We start from the raw sequence: 17,006 nt of genomic DNA, 5'->3' as shown, positions 1-17,006 counted from the left end.
TTCCATTCTCCTCACCGCCGGCTTGAGACGCCGGAAGTGACGCTATCGTTGGCGGAAACGCATTTTGCCAGTTTTATGCGAAAACATGGCTGCGGCTGGTTTGTCCCTTCTTTGTAGGAGAGTTTCATCTGCCCTGAAAGCTTCCCGATCGTTAGTAACTCCTCAGGTCCCTGCCTGCACAGGGTAAGTGATGTATAAAGTAGGTTTGCCCACCTCTCCAACTTTGGATCTTGTATGGTTGCCGAGATGCCGAGAAGAACTCAAGAATGGAACGGCCGCCTGGGTGGCAGAGCCGGAGCCCACTTTGGTGAGGAGTGAGTGACCTTGGAGAAGTGGCCCACCTCCGACATTTCTATTCCTTCTTCATTTTGTTGCTGCCTGCTGTGGACAAGACAGTATATGGGGTTTGTAGATGTCCAGTTGTTGTTGAAGTAAATAAATCTATAAGTACAGAAGCATCCTCTTGGGCTGGGTGAGGTGCGAAAAACTTTACCGAAGATGTTTTTGTTATGATACTCAAGTCTGTGTCAAGTTTGGATGGATTAAAAAAGAAGAGATATTTGTATTTACAGGATGTGTTACAATGAAAGTAACTGGTAACTTAGTAACTTCTTTTGTTTATTTTTTTTTTGGTCCTGGATCCAGTAAAGGATCATTTATTACATTGGTTGCCGTGACTCTTTAGTCTCTAATCCGGAACAGTTTCTTTCTTTTCTCTCTTAATGTCGTTGACATTTTGATGAAATTAGCTTTTTAAGAATCTTCATTTGAATTTGTCTGATTGTTTCCTCATGATTCGATTTAGGCTAAATATTTTTGGTAGGGATACAACACTTGTGATAAACTTCATTATTTAGTTTCAAATCATCTCAGGTCATTAACTATTTTTTAAAAACAGGATTTTTGAATTACTGCATAATAATTTATCATCCAGATGCACAGTAATTTTTAAACCATTCTCAGCTGCGTATTTACATAATTAAAAACTTGATATCCTATATAGTGCTTTAATAAACATCTTAATTTAAAATTCCCATCTATGATAATTTCTTCAGTTGAAACTTCTAGATGTAGAATTACTGAATTAAAGGAGGAAGTATTTGAGGCTCCTGATACATGTTGCAAAATTGTGAGTTTTTTTGTTTTTTGAGACAGGGACTGACTTTGTTGCCCAGGTTGGAGTGCAATGGTGTGATCTCAGCTCACTGAAACCTCTGCCTCCCAGGCTCAAACCATCCTCCCACCTCAGCCTCCCGAGTAGTTGGGACTATAAGGCACTTGCCACCACGCCTGGCTAATTTTTGTATTTTTGTTAAAGATGAGGTTTTGCCATCTTGCCCAGGCTGGTCTTGAGCTCCTGGGCTCGAAGTGATCCTCCCACCTCGGCCTCCCAAATTTCTGGGATAACAGGTGTGAGCCACCGTGCCCAGCCCACATGTTGCAAAATTGACTGCTCTTTTTACCTGCGCTTGCACCCATTAGCGATGTAAGAAGGACCCAAAAATGTTACCTTAAAATATAATTGTGTAAATATGTTACCTCTGAAATTATAAGGTAGCAGCTTCTATAATGCAGTATTAAAAATACTTTCTAAAGCATTTTCAAAATTTATTGTGGCCAAGCATGGTGGCTCATCTCTGTAATCCCAGCACTTTGGGAGGCCAAGGTGGGAGGATCACTTGAGCCCAGGAGTTCGAGACCAGCCTGGACAACATAGTGAGACCCAGTCTCTAAATAAGAAAAAAAAAAATTAATTCTTGTGCAGAAACCCTGAGTAGCTTTTTAAAACGTTATTGATGACAAAATGATTATGTTTATTATGATAATGTTTATTGCTTATAAAATCCAGATATTATAAAACTTTATTTATGTGTGTTCAATTGCAGGTTTTTTCTTAGTTTGTTGCCTAAGAGTACACCAAATGTGACATCCTTTCACCAATATAGATTACTTCATACCACATTGTCAAGGAAAGGACTAGAAGAATTTTTTGATGACCCAAAAAACTGGGGGCAAGAAAAAGTAAAATCTGGTGAGATACTTGGATTTGTCAACATTAAATATATTTATGGAACCCCCCCCCCATCATTCTAGGATTATATATCCAGTTTAGGAATTATTTAGATGTTTCCTTTTTCAGTTTTCTTTGGGACTGTCTACTACAGAAAATTAAAGGGACAATATAATAGTAGAGTTAATTGTTCCTTGGCAGATTGGCAAGATGGTTAGAAAAGGAATAGGCTGAAATTATTAACTAAAGTAAGGTTTAGAGCTTATTTTATATTTTATTTTTTAATGATAATTTAAAGTTTGTTTATTTATTTAGAGATGGAGTTTTGCTCTTGTTGCCCAGGCTGGGGTGCAGTGGCACAATCTCGGCTCACTGCAGCCTCTGCCTCTCGGATTCCAGTGATTCTCCTGCCTCAGCCTCCCGAGTAGCTGGTATTACAGGCATGTGCCACCACGCCCGGCTAATTTTGTATTTTAAGTAGAGATAGGGTTTTGCCATCTTGGTTAGGCTGGTCTTGAACTCCCAAATTCAGGTGATCCCCGCCGTCTTGGCCTCCCAAAACGTTGGGAATACAGGTGTGAACCACTGTCCCAGTTAATTTATAATGACATAAAGTATTTTGTCATTAGGGTGTGAAACTACGTTCTGTACTAATGCTAACATTTTTTGAATGCTATTGCCAGTCACGTTAGTAGTATTTTCGTATGTTACCTAATTTATCTCTAATTACACATTGTTATATACTATAAAAAAGCTGTTATATATTTTACAGATAAGAAAACAGGTTTAGACAGGTTTAGAGAGCTTAAATAATTTTCCAAAGGGCACATGGCTAGAAATATTATTTCATGTTATGTATTATTTTAATAGGAGCAGCATGGACCTGTCAGCAACTAAGGAGCAAAAGTAACGAAGATTTACACAAACTTTGGTAAGTATACTAAGTACATTAACATCTAGACGTTTGAAGCAGTTATAGTGTAACAATGAGGTAAAAACTATATCTGATATAAGAAATTGAGTAAAGCGATTTGTTGTACTATGGATGATAAATCTGATGTTTAAGATCATGAAAGATTTTATATGACAGAGGTTAGATTATGACAAATGTCACAATTCTCAAGTAGTTGGGAATTCAGAAATTTTACTGTAATTTACATTGGTCCTACTAACACCTTTATACTAGCAATTTCAGTCAATTAATAAAATGAAACAGAGAATAGTTGGTTGCTTTTGTTTTTTTCTTTGAGACAAGGTCTCGCTCTGTTACCCAGGCTAGAGTGCAATGGTGCAGTCACGGCTTACTGCAGCCTTGACCTCCTGGGCTCAAGTGATCCCCCACCTCAGCCTCCTGAGTACCTGGGACCACAGGTATGCACCACCACACCCAGCTAAGTTTTTTGCGTTTTATGGAGAGGGAGTCTCCCTATGTTATCCAGGCTGGTCTCACTGGGGCTCAAATGATCCTCCCACCTCAGCCTCCCTACATCCTGGGATTACAGGCATGAGCCACTGCGCCCAGCCATTGGTTATATTTAGAATTCTCTCCTTTTTATTACATTTTCATGATCTGTAATCTTTAGCGTATTTGCTTTGGAAAGGTTTGTTGGAGGGTGCATTTAATTGAGAATTTAGGTTAGATTTTTCTGGCAGGCTCTGATGAATTAGAGAGGGTTGGAAGGATTTAAGATAGGGTTGCATTTTTAATGTACTATATGTAGCCCAAAGATATGTTTTGTTTGGACTGTAATTGTTTTTTAAATTGAGAAGTTTCACACAGAAAATATTATTTCTGTCGGCTCTTGAATAATGAGACCTGTGATTTGGCAACACTGGCCCTGCATTCCTACATGGCAACAACTTGGCTGGTCTGTGGAGCAACTGCCCCTTCTAGATGGAGCAGGGACACACCACTTCTCAGCCACCCTGTGGTTCTTTCACTATGTCTACTGCCTTCATAATTGTTATCTGCCTAGGGACTCTGGTAGACATTTACTTTTTTTAATTTTCTCTTTTTGAGACACAGTCTCACTCTGTCACCCAGGCTGCAACGCAGTGGCGTGATCTTGGCTCACTGCAACCTCCACCTCCCAGGTTCAAGCAATTCTCATGCCTCAGCCTCTCAAGTAGCTGGGATTATAGGCTCACGCTGCCATGCCCAGCTAAATTTTGATATTTTTAGTAGAGACGGGGTTTCACCATGTTGGCCAGGCTGGTCTTGAATTCCTGGCCTCAAGTGATCCGCCTGCCTTGGCCTCCCAAAGTGCTGGGATTATAGGCATGAGCCACTGTGCCTGGCCAACATTTATGTTTGTTGATGTAAAGCATTGTTTGTCTTTCATGACAAATTAAAGAATTGTAAAGTGTTTATAAAAACCACTGATACTATGTTTATTCACTATAGAAAAATAAGTTGTATTAAAGCACTGTTAGTTACTGTGGGTTATCAGTGAAAGGATAGTTAAGGCTACTTCAACATTCATCATGGCTGCAACCAACCAAAGTTTTGCCATTTCTCTTTTTTGTTTTTTGTTTTTTTTTTTGAGACAAAGTCTCGCTTTGTCGCCCAGGCTGGAGTGCAATGGCACGATCTCAGCCCACTGCAACCTCCGCCTTCCATTCCAGGTTCTACTGCCTCAGCCTCCTGAGTAGCTGGGATTACAGGCACGCACCACCATGCCCAGCTAATTTTTGTATTTTAGTAGAGACGGGGTTTCACCATGTTGGCCAGGCTGGTCTCGAACTCCTGACCTCAAGTGATCCACCCGCCTCGGCCTCTGAAAGTGCTGGGATTACAGGTGTGAGCCACTGCACTTGGCACCAACTCTTATTCCCAAATAGATGTATTCAGAAAATCTGCCTTCACTTTAGCTCTGCTGCTTCAGTACCTTTGATTATGTTTGCTCTGCTCTCCCTTCTATCATAAATTCCATCTCTATGACTCTTTCCCTGGTCATCTTAGCTAGAAGAGATGTTTCTCATCTCCCCCACTTAATTCTTCTGGTGCTTATTGCCTGTCCCACATATTATCCCACATCACATTACAGTTTCAGAAGCAGCATGGTGGAGTTAAAATAGAATGGATTTTATACACAGAGATCAGGGATTTGAATCTTGAATTACCTGTATGACCCAGAATACCTTACTTCTCTCAGCCGTAGCTTCTTTGTTTAGTAAGTGGAAATAATACCAACCTCAGAAGGTGGTTGTGAAAACTAGATGAAATAAGCGTATATAAAATGTTTAACACATTGTCTGGCATATAATAGGTACTCAGTAAATGTTATTTATCTTCCATCTGCCTTCTCTACTCTCCACTCAGAATGTAAGGACTATGTTTTATGCCTCTTTGTAACTCTCTTAGCACTTAATACATGTGGCAAATTGAAAGTTTATTGAACAAATGGATAAGCAAAGATAGTTATGTATAATGGATTATTCTTTGTAATCATATTCTATATATTGAGATTTCTAATATGACTTTTTTTTTTTTTGAAGCAAGATCTCACTTTATCCCCAGGCTGGAGTATAGTAGTGTGATCTTAGCCCACTATAGCCTCAAATTCCCAGGCTCAAGCAATCCTCCTGCCTCAGTCTCCCAAACAGCCGGGGCTACAGGTGTGTGCTGCCATGCCCGGCTAATTATATTTTTTATTTTTTGTAGTGATGGGGTCTCGCTGTGTTGCCCAGGCTGGTCTTGAACTCCCGAGGTCAAGCAATCCTCCCACCTCAGCCTCCCAAAGTGCTGGGATTACAGGTGTGAGCCACAGCACCTCACCTCTTAAGTGACTTTCAAGTACAGATAATTAATTTTGATGTCAGAAATCACAACTTTATTAACATAACCACAGAATAGCCTCACAAGGTTTGTGTTCTTTTGTATAGGTATGTCTTACTGAAAGAAAGAAACATGCTTCTGACCCTAGAGCAGGAGGCCAAGCGGCAGAGATTGCCAATGCCAAGTCCAGAGCGGTTAGATAAGGTAAGGATTGGGAGAGGCTGGAGACTGGTATACATGATTACAGCTAAAAGGAGTGAGTATGTGGTTCCTGTATTTCTTGTCAAGTAGATTTTTTCTTATTTGTTTGATTTTTAGTAAATTTGAGTAGTGCAACCATCATAGCTCATTTGGAAACATTTCCATCACCCCAAAAGAAATCTCATACTCATCTGCAGTCATTCCTCATTTCTACCTGCAGAGTGTGTGTGTGTGTGTGTGTGTGTGTGTGTGTGTGTGTGTGTGTGTGTGTTTTCTCACTCTGTCGCCCCCAGGCTGGAGTGCAGTGGTGTGATATCTTGGCTCACTGCATGAGGTGAGCCAAGGATCCACCTCCCAGGATCAAGCGATTCTTCTGTCTCACCCTCCCAAGTTGCTGGGATTACAGGCACGTACCATCATGCCAAGCTAATTTTTGTATTTTTGGTATAAATGTGGTTTCACCATGTTGGCCATGCTGGTCTCAAACTCTTGACCTCAAGTGACCTACTCACCTTGGCTTCCCAAACCTACCTGCAACTTCTAACATACATGTGAACAAATGTTTTTGAGTAGATACCTAGGAGTGAAATTGCTGGCTCATATGCTAAATCTGTATTTAGCATTTTAAGAAACCGCCAAACTGTTTTCTAAAGTAGCTGTACCACTTTACATTTGTAGTTCTGGTTTAACCATTTCCTTAGTAACTAGATCAGTTTTTTACTGCTTTTTAAAATAACTGTGGTAAAAATCACGTAACATTAAATTTACTGTCTTGACCATTTTTAAGTGTAGTAGTCAGTATAGTGTTTAGTATATTTACAATATTGTGAAAGGTTGGTTATTTTTTTTTTCTTTTTTTTTTTTGAGACGGAGTTTCGCTCTTGTTGTTCAGGCTGGAGTGCAATAGCACAATCTCGGCTTGCTGCAACCTCCGCCTCCCGGGTTCAAGCAATTCTCCTGCCTTGGCCTCCCAAGTAGCTGAGACCACAGGCACACACCACCACTACTGGCTAATTTTTTGTATTTTTAGTAGAGACGGGGTTTTACCATGTTCGCCAGGCTGGTCTTGAACTCCTGACCTCGTGATCTGCCCGCCTCAGCCTCCCAAAGTGCTGGGATTACAGGTGTGAGCCATCGCGCCCGGCCGAAGACTTAAGTTTTTATTTAGATGTATGTTTTTACTCGATTGCTTTCAAGATCAACCCTTTATTGATTTTTTCTGTGGCATAGTAATGAGAACAGAACTCAGTTTTTATAATAGCATTAGTCCTGCTGCCTAACCTTAGCTACTTTAGTTTCCTTTCCTCACACCAGTCGCAGCCATTTTTACCACACTGCCTTTAAGATGGAAGGACATAACGATTCCTGGAGAAAATCAAAGAAGGTATAAAATGAAACCTCATTGATTTACCCTAATTATGGAGAAGGTTATTCTGATGTAGTGAAAGTTGAGTTATATAACATTTTTTTCTTTTATCTTTATTTTGACGTAATATTAGACTCACGGAAAAATTACAAGAATAGTAGAAGGAATTCTCATATACTCTCCAGATTCCTGTGTTTTACTGCATTTACCTTATCCTTCTATGCATCTATCAGTCCTCCATACACAGTATTTTTTCTCAAATGTTTGAGAGTAAGTTGTACACATGACATCCCTTTATCTATAAAAACTTCAGGAAAACCAGGATATTCCCTTATATAACCACTATGTAAATTTCAAAATCAGGAAGTTAATATTGATACAGTTCTATTAGCTATAATCTACAGATCTTATTCAGAGTTTATCAATTATCCCAAGTGTCCTTTATGGCAAAAGAAAATTCTGCATCATGAATTTTCATGTGTCTCTTTAGTCTCTTTTAATCTGGAGACTCAGTCTTTGTGTTTTCTGACATTGAACTTTTTTAAAAGTATAGGGCCTGGGAGGTTGAGGCTGCAGTGAGCCACGATTGCACCACCAAACTCTAGCCTGGGTGACCAAGCGAGACTCTGTCTCAATAAATAAAAAATAAAAAGTGCATTGACAAGTAAGGATGCTTTATAAAGAACACATTATTTGATGAAAAAGCTTTTGCTATAATGGTGCTGTTACAGAACTTTTCAACTTCAACCATGGATTATCTGCTTTAAATATATATTTCAGAGGTGAACTTCAGCCCAGTAGGTCATATGTACTGCACTTTCTCAATCAGTAGAACCCAAAATAATAAAAGTTTACTCCAGAGAAGCTGAAAGTGACCATAATTTTTTCAAACTTCAAATATATCTGGTGTTTCCGGTGTTTTGTGACATACTACTAAGGAAACTTTATTAAGCAAAAATGTAAAAAAAATTCTCAATATAAGATAGAAACCGAAGATTTGGAACTGTTTAAGGAAGAGTAAAAGAGAAAAGAATAATTATAATTGGGATATAATTCTTATCACTGGGCTGATCTGAATTGATATCCAGTTGAAGCATATTACAGACAAATTTTACTTACAGAATAATGTAAAAATTAAGGGAGAAATTATATAATTCTGGCACAATAGTTAGCTATGATTGTAACTAAAGTATTAACTATCCATTTGAGATAAATGACCCTCACTATATGTGCTTCTCTTCAGAGTATTAGTACCTATTTATCACACAAATAAATGACATGTTAGTCCCCTTGTGTTCGAAATACAGAAACAAGGCAAATGATAAAAGATTGATTATAATTTTGCAAGTGTATCTTTTTGTCTCTTTTAAAAAAATGTGTTTCAAGGGCTACTCTGTAATGTTAATTCTTGGCTGTAAAGAGAAGTGTATACTCTTACCCTGGAACACAGTCCTATTAATTTTATATTCTCTCAACTGACGCTCTTAGCACTGAGAAACTTATAGAAAAGAAGGCTCTTTGAGGTTGACTTGTTTTCAATAAGGTATATCTAAATAATACTTTTGATTTTCCTTCATATTTCTTGGCATGAACTTCTGAATGTTAATTCTGTGGCCTTGGTAGCCATTTACTTTCTATCTTTGTGAGCTAACACTGGATTTCAGCTGGAAGCTCAAGTCTTACCCTTGCTTAGGCAAACTCTTTAATGCAGTCAGTGAACAACCAGCTTTACTAAAAATTTCTAAATATCAGAGAGTTTTATATAAAGCCCTTATCAATGTGGTCCCTTTACTCTCCTAAGTTTGCTTGTCTTCAAAATAGAATTTGTCTTAGTCATCATTTCTTTTTCAGGGATTTTGTAGAAAATAAAATAGTTAAGAGGAAGGCATGTGAATTCAGCTACTGTAAGGCATTTAGTGAAGCTGAGGATAGCAGAAGTGCTGAGTGTGAACTGAGCAGGTTATGGGCTGGTTGCAATGGCTCACGTCTGTAATCCCATCACTTTGGGAGGCCAAGGCAAATAGATCACTTGAGCCCAAGGAGTTTGAGACCAGCCTGGGCTACATGGCAAAACCCTGTCTCTACCAAAAAAATACAAAAATTAGTCGGGTGTGGTGGTGCATGCCTGTAGTCCCAGCTACTTGGGAGGCTGAGGTGGGAGGATTGCTTGAGCCTGGGAGGCAGAGGTTGCAGTGAGCCAAGATCGTGCCACTGCACTCCAGCCCAGGTGACAGAGCTAGACCCTGTCTTAAAAAACAGAAACGAAATAGATTATGAAGTAATTTATCTAAATTTGTGGCTTTCATATCTTTTTCAGATCTCATAGCTACCTGGGAGATTATATTCTGTGCTTTTTTTTGAGGATTCTTATGAGAAACAAATGTGCTTATGCAGTATTTGATATCTATTGTGATGCTTAAGGGACATACACATAAAATGGCTCTCAGTATGTATTTAGGACTATGAAAAAGTTTGGCCCATCTCACATTACAATCCCCAACATATGAATATTTATATGTAAACAAATATAAGGCCAGGTATGGTGGCTCATGCCTGTAATCCCAGCACATTGAGAGGCCAAGGTGGGCAGATCACCTGGGGCCAGGAGTTTGAGACCAGCCTGGCCAACATGGTGAAACCTCATCTCTAATAAAAATACAAAAAATTAGCCAGGTGTGGTGGCAGGTGCCTGTAATCCCAGCTGCTCAGGAGGCTGAGGCAGGAGAATCGCTTGAACCTGGAAGGTGGAGGGTGCAATGAGCCAAGATCACACCACTGCGCTCTAGCCTGAGTGACAGAGCAAAAAAAAAAACACATATATATGTGTGTATATATATATATGCATATATACATGTATATATACACATATACATGTATAGATGTATACATGTATATGTATATACACACATATGTATACATGTATATGTATGTACACATGTATACGTATATATACACATGTATGTATACATATATGTATATACACATGTATGTATACATATATGTATATACACATGTATGTATACACGTATACATGTGCATATACACACGTATACACGTGCTTATACACACAAGTATACGCGTGCATATACGCACACGTATACGCGTGCATATACGCACACGTGCATACACACATACACGTGCATACACACGTATACACGTGCATATACACACATATGTATACATGTGCATATACACACGTATAGTATATATGTACATGTGTATATGTATATATACATATATACATATGTACATATATACATATATACATATATGTATATATGTACATGTGTATATAGATATGTGTATATACATATATACATCATATATGTACATGTATAGATATATATACATGTATATATGCATATATACTTATATACGTATATATGCATATACATATACATATACATACACATATATGTATACATACACATATGTATACATACACATATATGTATACGTATATAGGTATATATACACATATATACACATACGTATATAGGTATATATACACATATATACACGTATATACACGTATATACACGTGTATATACACGTATATACACATGTATACGTATATGTGTATATACGTGTATATATGTGTATATATATAACTGCCAATATATACATTATAAAACAATAGAAATCTTAAAGAGGTAAAAATAAATAGAAGTTTAATAGTATCATCTTGCATCTTGATAAATCTTTGGAGATTCATATCTGGATGGACTGCTATTCCTTTCCCTGTAGTAACAACAGCTACCAAGCAGGCCACAATATCTGTGTCTGCATGTCAGGGACACAGTGATTAGCTGAGACCAGAACATGTCTTTTTTAATATAATGAAAATAGCAAATTGTTATCACTTCTTATTAGCTCATTGAGTTTTGAAATAGCATGAATCAAATTGGGTCTCTGAAAGGAATCTATATAAGTGTATTTCACTCCAAACAAAACTAATAGATGGAAATATATTTGTAGTTAAAACTGTAAGCTTTTTTAAAAATACAGAAAGTGGTAATCTAGACACCCATGTAGAGATATTTGTGCCAAAAAGATTTTTAGGAAATACTTAACAGAGTGGTTCTTTGGCATAAATATTCATAAGTTTTCTGTAGCAGAAGTGTTTATACATTCTCTTTTTTAGGAATTTTGTAGTAGGTGATTGTTGAAATTGTATCTTTCTATTCTCTTTTCAGGTAGTAGATTCCATGGATGCATTAGATAAAGTTGTCCAGGAAAGAGAAGACGCCCTAAGGCTTCTTCAGACTGGTCAAGAAAGAGCTAGACCTGGTGCTTGGAGAAGAGACATTTTTGGAAGAATCATCTGGTATGTAGTTAAGACTGTGGCTCTTCTAAGATGAGAGTGGAAATCCATGCCTCATTCCCCTGCTCAATATCTTTAAAAAAAAAAACTTGTACCATATGAGATAATATTAGAGATATGTCTAATAAAAGAAGAGGCCCCACACCCCTTTGGACTTTCATGAAGGAGGATATGAATGAAGGTAGCTTTATCTGGTAAAACCAGCCCAGACATACCATTCCTATGATTCAGTTACCTGTAAGTCTTTGTTGTAGTGGTTCTTAGTCTTATATGAATCACAAAGCCTTTTGAGAATTTGATGAAAGTTTCCTCAGAAACTTTCTGATGATCGTTTCCTCAGAAAAATGTACATGTACACATATCACTTCAGAAGGTATAAAATCCATGAAGCTAACTTCAGGACACACACCTGCCCTCTTTGCCCATTGAGAACCTGGAACTATTTTTTTTAAGGTCTCAGGGAATGTCACATGAACCAGTTTCAGTTTGCTCCCATTGCCATCAGGATAAGCCCTAGGGCAAATTATGAAATAGTTTATTTTTTATACCTCCTTGTTTCTCCTACATTCAAATCCCAGAGTCTTGTCAGCCTTTGGGAAAGGATCTGGTAATCAGCCTTCGTGCTAAGGTGTAAATAACTGAGAAGACCTTGTGTAAATAAACCTCCTTCGGTGGGGAGGCTGTTCAACCCAAAGGTAAATAAACCTCCCCTGAGGGGCTTATCCCCTTGGGCTGAACAACCAAGATGAAATATCATTAGACTTTTAAACGTAGGCAGAATGGGGAAGGCATTTTGGTTAGAGACCTTCCCTGTACTCTTGACATTATACCACTCAACTCATAACTCATTTGGTAGGTTCTTTTAATGGGGTTTAAGTCTAACACAGAAAAGAGAAATTGCCAAAGCATCTCACTAAAAACGTTTATGTTTTATTTTCTACTAATTTTTATTTGGATTAACCCTTTTGAAGTAAATTAGGAAAGTGAAAATGTATTAAATGTTTTCTTTAAGGCAAATAACTTTTTGCTTTATTGGCAGGCACAAGTTCAAGCAGTGGGTTATACCTTGGCACCTAAATAAAAGATACAATAGGAAACGATTCTTTGCCTTGCCTTATGTGGACCATTTTCTCAGGTGAGCACAAGTACCTTTAATAAAACATACTGTCTTTATACCAGATGACATATAGTCATATATCATACCAGATGACATAAAGCTTAAGCTGTCTTTAAATTTTAATTTCTGTTATTACATAAGTATTTTAAAAAATAGGAAAGTCAGGCTGGGTGCAGTGGCTCACACCTGTAATCCCAGCACTTTGGTAGGCCGAGGTGGGTGGATCACGAGGTCATGCAATTGAGACCATCCCGGCTAACATGGTGAAATCCCGTCTCTAGTAAATATACAAAAAATTAGACGGGCGTGGTGGCGGGCACCTGTAGTCCCAGCTACTCGGGAGGCTGAGGCAGGAGAATGGCATGAACCTGGGAGGCAGAGCTTGCAGTGAGCAGAGATCGCGCCACTGCACTCTAGCCTGGGTGACAGAGTGAGACTCCGTCTCAAAAACAAACAAACAAAAAAAGTAGGAAAGTCAGGTAAAAAAGAAAATTGAAGTCATATATAAGCTCACCATCAGAAATAGCCACAGTCAGCCAAGCATGGTGGCTCATGCCTGTAATCCCAGCACTTTGGGAGGCCAAGGCAGGCGGATCACTTGAGGTCAGGAGTTTGAGAACAGCCCGGCCAAAGTGACGAAACCCCATCTCTACTAAAAATACAAAAATTAGCCGGCCGTGGTAGCATGTGCCTGTAATCTCAGCTACTTAGGAGGCTGAGGTACGAGAATTGATCGAACCTGGGAGGTGGAAGTTGCAGTGAGCTGAGATTGCACAACTGCATTCCAGCCTGGGCGACAGAGTGAGACTTCATCTCAAAAAACAGAAAAAAAAAGAAATAGCCACTGTTAAAATTATAGTATGTATCCTTTCAAAAGTTTTATTGCCTTTCTATTCTTGTATCTATATGTAAATGGAAAAATTTCTACTGTTGTGTTAAAATGAAGGTCCAAATAATTCAGTTGCATACAATGTGAGTTCATGTTATTGCAAGGCTGTTGAAAAGAAATGGGGCTAGGAAGAGAAGTCTGTTGTATTATATCTAAACTCATGTTGTCCTGCAGAATGTTGATCTCCAGAAATTTCCTTTAGCACATTTTCCTGCATTAGGTTTATCATTGAACAGGGAGAACATAGGGCTTCTGTTATGATAGAGGAGTGCAGTGTTCCCATGAACCACTCGCTGGTAACTCTACAAACTTAAGATTTTTTTTAAAGAGCTATTTTAAAACACTTGGGCCATATCCAAAAGGAGACAAAGCCAGAGGATATAGTTTAATCCCCAAAACTGCAATTAGAAGGGAAAAGTGTTGCTAGTTTATGGTTTCCTGGGCCAAGGGTGCTACTCAACACCCATTGCTGTGGCTCCAGAGAGAGACAGGGCAGAGGAACCGAAGGGCTCCTGGCTAAAATTGCTAGAAATCAGAATTCAAGGCTGGGAAGGCATCTGGAAAATTAAAGGGGAAATCGTAGCAGCACGATAGCAGCACAAGAACCACAGCTTTTAACAACTCTTGAATAATACATTCTACTTTTAGCAAGTTCCTCAAAAACCGATTTTCCCTCCCCGATTTTCATACCAAAACAAACTTTTAAAAACAATTTAAACAGGAATGGAATGTATCTTTAAGCTTGGCTTTAAAGTGTTTAGTGTACTTTAGAATCACGTTTAAAATTACTCATATTCCCTACTGAACCAGCTACCTCTCCTCATTTTATCTGTAGTACATCCAGTCTACATTAGCCCTAAACCGTCAGTCGTCTTTTTCATCACCATTGCTATATATTTAATCAGTCCTTGATTTAATTCTTGCTGCAGAATGTCTCCAGGATCTGTCTTTTCTTCTCCCATTGTCTTTGCCCTAGTGCAGTCTGTGTCTTCATCAAATTGAATTACCGAACATCTTCTTGACTCCAGTCCAATCAAGTATTGCTTCCTGGCTAATTTTCCTCAAGACTTTTTTTTTTTTTTTTTAAATCACATCAGGGCTGTTCAGAAACATACAACAGCTTCTTGTCTACAGGATAAAATCTTAAACTCTTCTCCTCCCAGCATTCCTACAAGTCTTAGCTACCTTACCCTTCATCGAAGTCAGAACTCTTGCCTTGTTTCCTAAGTGTTCCTTGCTTATTTTCCACTGTTGCTTCTTCTGTTGCTACAGCTTTTAAATCTTTGCTACTCACGTTTAAGACCTAGTTGAGATGCTAAGCAACTGAAGAAATCTGACTGCACTTTTTCTCTGAGATTGCTCCAAGCCCAGGGTTGTGCTATTTGATCCTTTTGTCCCTTAGTCATACAGGGTGAAGTTATAAATCACCTTTTTTTTTTTTTTTTTTTTGAGATGGAGTCTTGCTCTGTTGCCAGGCTGGAGTGCAGTGGTGCGATCTCGGCTCACTGCAACCTCCACCTCCCAGGTTCTAGCGATTTTCCTGCCGCAGCCTCCTGAGTAGCTGGAACTACAGGCATGTGCCACCACACCTGGCTAATTTTTGTATTCTTAGTAGAGACAGGGTTTCACCATGTTGGCCAGGATGGTCTTAATCTCTTGACATGATCCTCTCACCTCGGCCTCCCAAAGTTGGGATTACAGGCGTGAGCCACTGCACCTGGCCATAACTTTTAAAATAATGTATGAGAATGTATCAATCCAGTATCACTTTTACAGGTTTTATACATATTCGAATGATTTTGTTTTTGAAACTACCTTTTTTAGCCTCACCTTCAGAATGTAGCATCATCATCTTAAGAACAGCAAACCTTTATTCTTTCAGATGGGTCTTTTTGTAAATGGTCAAAATTTAGTTGGAGCAAAGACTGATGAATAGAATGGGTAATCTCATTTTGACTTTGTTTAGCCTTTATACTTTTTTCCTATATATGTGCATATTTTTTACTTCACCCAGCTGCAATACGTGTTATCTCAGTTTTCTATGACCTCTCCCATAGCACTGGCATATTGTATTTTTTCCCCCCAAAACCTCATTTGTAGTAACTTCAGCAGTACATCTCTTTATTGCTGTATTTTATATAAGCTTATTTCTATTGACCAATATCCTGTAAGATATCAATTCAAATAGAGCTTGGTATGCAAGGATTTTTTTCACTTTCAATTTTTACAACTCCCAAGTTGACCCTACGTGTCAAGTAATTTATGCTGTAATTTATGCAGCAAATGTGTCATGCCCTGGGATACTGATGTGTGGGAACAAACTCATTTAAAGAATAGTAAGTCTAGCCAGAGCCTAAGAATTTATTTTTGGCATCATGAGATATATCCTGAGACTTATGGGAATTCCCTACTTTCTAATAGTACTCACTCTAGCTTATCATTTCCCCTACACACAGAATAACACTCTGCTAAGAGATGATGCTTAGTCATATGAGGATTGAACTTAAGGCCCAATTTGTTACAGGTTCATAAGATCTGGACATTCTTTCTAGTCAGGAAATAGGGATAGTTGGTATAGTGTTTCAGATGCTCTTGACTTGTGTAGGTTTACAGTGATTACTATTCAAGTTTAATAATATATATAACACACCAAATACAGAGACTAGCATGTTTGAAGCTTTGATGTAATTGATTTATGCATATTTTGATGGTATTGAATAACAAGGAATTATTTTTGTATAAATTGCTGTTATGCTTTTTTTATTCTAGACTGGAACGTGAGAAACGAGCCCGCATCAAAGCACGGAAGGAAAATTTAGAGAGAAAGAAAGCAAAAATTCTTTTAAAAAAGTTTCCACATCTTGCTGAAGCCCAAAAGTCAAGTCTTGTCTAAGAAGTCTGAACTCTTAAATTTACCATTTTGTTTTTCTTGAATAGTCTGTGTACAAGAGTAAATATGTTAAGTGGTTTATAAAGAAATTCTGTTTTTAGTCAAGTGATTTTACTAATCAATCAGTTGTTCTAAGTGTGAATATGGCATGCTAATTAGCTAATTTGGTAGAAGCTAATTTGCTTCTAAAAATCAGGTATAAAGTTCAGATTAAATTCCCACTTTATAAATTCTGACATTTAAGCAGGCTTTAAATGTCACCTGCTACCTTAGAGTGTGAAGGTGATGGTAACTGCCACAGCAAAGGCAATACCGTAGTTTTTGAATTTAAATAATAGTTTTACCTCTGTTGTTAATAGGGTATGAAGAGGATGTGGGGACTGCTGTTAATAAACAGGGAATATTTTGATTCAAAATAATGAGAAATACA

At 38.2% G+C, this 17,006-nt stretch overlaps 1 protein-coding gene across 3 annotated transcripts; it reads left to right on the top strand.

Moving 5' to 3' along the window:
* Positions 1 to 12: 12 nt before the first annotated feature.
* On the top strand, positions 13 to 16,681 carry MRPL47 (mitochondrial ribosomal protein L47). 3 transcript variants are annotated; one of them, XM_002814315.5, is made up of 7 exons: positions 13 to 183; positions 1,887 to 2,032; positions 2,882 to 2,942; positions 5,897 to 5,993; positions 11,553 to 11,683; positions 12,720 to 12,815; positions 16,456 to 16,681. In XM_002814315.5, the coding sequence occupies exons 1-7, from the start codon at positions 86 to 88 to the stop codon at positions 16,577 to 16,579; spliced, it is 753 nt and encodes a 250-aa protein (XP_002814361.1). In that variant the 5' UTR covers positions 13 to 85; the 3' UTR covers positions 16,580 to 16,681. The 3 variants fall into 3 exon arrangements, with proteins under 3 accessions (XP_002814361.1, XP_054409006.1, XP_054409007.1); XM_054553031.2 differs by having other exon boundaries at positions 13 to 404; XM_054553032.2 differs by lacking the exon at positions 1,887 to 2,032 and having other exon boundaries at positions 96 to 183.
* The last annotated feature ends 325 nt before the right edge of the window (positions 16,682 to 17,006 follow it).

This window comes from Pongo abelii, chromosome 2, assembly GCF_028885655.2.
Source record: "Pongo abelii isolate AG06213 chromosome 2, NHGRI_mPonAbe1-v2.0_pri, whole genome shotgun sequence".
In the NCBI taxonomy this organism is placed as follows: domain Eukaryota; kingdom Metazoa; phylum Chordata; class Mammalia; order Primates; family Hominidae; genus Pongo; species Pongo abelii.
The sequence above is the reverse complement of the archived record's forward strand: the minus strand, read 5'-3'. Positions and strand labels throughout refer to the sequence as shown.

Bases quoted from the DNA above. Each gene is read 5' to 3' on its own strand.
- MRPL47 (XM_002814315.5), top strand. From the start codon at position 86: ATGGCTGCGGCTGGTTTGTCCCTTCTTTGTAGGAGAGTTTCATCTGCC. The intron at 11,684-12,719 runs GTATGTAGTTAA...CTTTATTGGCAG, and splicing joins ATTTTTGGAAGAATCATCTG to GCACAAGTTCAAGCAGTGGG. The intron at 12,816-16,455 runs GTGAGCACAAGT...TTTTTATTCTAG, and splicing joins TATGTGGACCATTTTCTCAG to ACTGGAACGTGAGAAACGAG.